This window comes from Nannochloropsis gaditana (genome assembly GCF_000240725.1).
Source record: "Nannochloropsis gaditana CCMP526 unplaced genomic scaffold scaffold790, whole genome shotgun sequence".
In the NCBI taxonomy this organism is placed as follows: domain Eukaryota; class Eustigmatophyceae; order Eustigmatales; family Monodopsidaceae; genus Microchloropsis; species Microchloropsis gaditana.
Window position 1 is genome coordinate 4,992 of NW_005803163.1, and position 2,154 is coordinate 7,145.

A 2,154-nucleotide genomic window follows, 5' to 3' on the forward strand; every position below is an offset into this window, starting at 1 on the left:
CAGGTATGGTTGTGCCTGGTCTGGAAAGACCCGGGAAAGGGGGGAACGAAACAGCCGAAAGCGGCGAAGAAGGCAGCGGGAAAGGCCAAGGTGGAAAAGGAGGAGAGGAAGCAGGGGAGGGAAATCCAAAAAGCCGCAAAGAGTGGAACTTTCCGATTTGCTTCATGGCGTACCAGAGCCGTAGCGCCCAGACAGATGCGTTGTTGATGGCGACGATGAGGCAGGAAGGGCTGGTGGTGGAGGAGGTGCCGGCGGAGGCCCAGGACGAGCAGTTTCGGGCGCCGGGAGTGATCCACGTGTACAAAATAAGGGCGGAGACAGGGTAGGGGGAGTGGGAAAGGCTGTTAGGGCACTGTGAGCATAGGATTTGATGACGCATGCGTGCGAAATGTGTCGAGATTTGGTGTGAAAATACGAAAGAGAACGGGCGCGAAATTATCCTCCATCGGGTCGCCTTCCGTCATTCTTTGTCTCCTTCTTTCGGTAGAGTACAGGAAGCTTTCCTTATGTTCCGCCCCCCCTCCCCGCCCTTTCATTCCTCCTCCCCTCCATCGCCCTCGCCTTCTCTTGGAGCGCAATCAGTGACGTCAGCACAGCCCGCTGCCGTCGCGCATACTCCCTTTGACTGACTCCACTCTCTTCCAGGACGCCGAGCTCCCCCACCGCTGCCTCAAGCTGTCTGTACATCCCCTCCTCTTCCTCTCCTTCCTCGTCATCGTCCTTCTCCTCCTCCTTCTCCTTTTTCCTCCCTGCTCCCCACTCTTCCTCCTGCTCTTCCGCCACCCTTCCTCCCTCCTCCTGGACACCCTTGTCGACAGGCACCTCCTCCTCCTTCCCGCCCTCCATCATTACCTCAAACTTAGCCTCGAGTTCCCGGCTCTTTCTCCTCGCCATACTCAACAAGCCTTCGTCCATGCCCGCCATGCGCGCCACGTTCAACCCGTACGAGCGAGCCGCCCCTCCCTCCTTCAATTTATACAGAAAGGTCATCTTCTTCCCCCCCTCTCCCTCCTCCTCCCCCTCTCCTCCTTCCAGAAAGGCCATGTGCCCCGCCTTTACTTTCGGCTTCCACGTCCCGTCCTCCTTCACCCAGAGCCCTTCCTCCCTCCCGCCCTCCTTCCCTTCCGCCTTACCCACCTCCCCGAGCTGCGGGTAGTGCGTGACAAAGAGTACCGGACATCCCACCCGCCGCGCCAGGTACTTGAGCGTGGCTTCTGCGATCGCCATCCCATCGTACGTGGCCGTGCCCCTTCCCAACTCATCAAGAATGACCAGATTCTGTCGCCTCCCCCGACACCCGCCTTCCTTTGTGGCTTGCACCTTCCTGAGGATGAATCCTGCGTTCCAAAGCTCCACCATGAAGGTGGAGAGGCCCCGAGCCAGGTCATCGTTGCTTCCCATCCGCGTGTAGATCCCTGCCAGGATGGGGAGCGAGGCAGAGGTGGCGGGGAGGAAGGAGCCGAGCTGGCCCAAGAGCTGACAGAGGGCGACCGTGCGGATGTAGGTGGATTTCCCTCCCATGTTGGGGCCGGTCACGACCAAACAGCTACCCGGAGATTCCAGGCCCACGCCCAGGTCGACGTCGTTGGGCACGACGCCGGAGGCCGGTCCAGAGGAGGACGAGAGGGAGGTCGGGGCGGAGGAAGAGGTGAAGACGTGATCCAGGACCGGGTGGCGGGCGTCTTGGATGGAGATCCGGAGGCCTTTTCCCTCATTCTTACCCGCGTCCTCGTCTTCTGCCTCCACGTAGGTAGGCCGGACCCAGCCAGGGCGGGACGCGATCGACGCCAGGGCCAAGAGGGCGTCGAGGGTGGCCAGCACCTCCACCACCGCCTGCATCTTCCCGCCGCATCGCTCGTCCACCTCCTTAACGTAGCGCGACCAGGCCGCGTCCCCCTCCTGTCGGGTCTCTTCCCGGGCCACCAGCAGTCGTCCCAGGGTGCGAAGGACTTGGGGCGTGTGGAAGCTGGAGGGAGGGAGGGAGTGAGGGAGAGAGGGAGGAAGGAAGAGACGGGTGATGTACGAACGAGGGAGGCGACGTGCTTCGGGGAGAAGAGGGATAGGCCGTGGACAGTCGGATGGTCCGTGGGTGGAGAGGGTAAAAGGGAGGGAGAGAGGGAGGGTGGCAGGGAGGGAGGAAGGGAGGGAGGGAGG

The 2,154-nt window shown here is 61.8% G+C and overlaps 1 protein-coding gene across 1 annotated transcript; it reads right to left on the reverse strand.

Annotated features, from left to right (window-relative positions):
* Positions 1–1,332: 1,332 nt before the first annotated feature.
* Positions 1,333–1,532, reverse strand: NGA_2055000 (uncharacterized protein; the record flags this gene model as incomplete). The annotated part of the gene is made up of 1 exon (XM_005853663.1): positions 1,333–1,532. A coding segment is annotated over one exon (200 nt), but the record flags the coding sequence as incomplete, so codon positions are not given.
* Between the last annotated feature and the right edge of the window lie 622 nt (positions 1,533–2,154).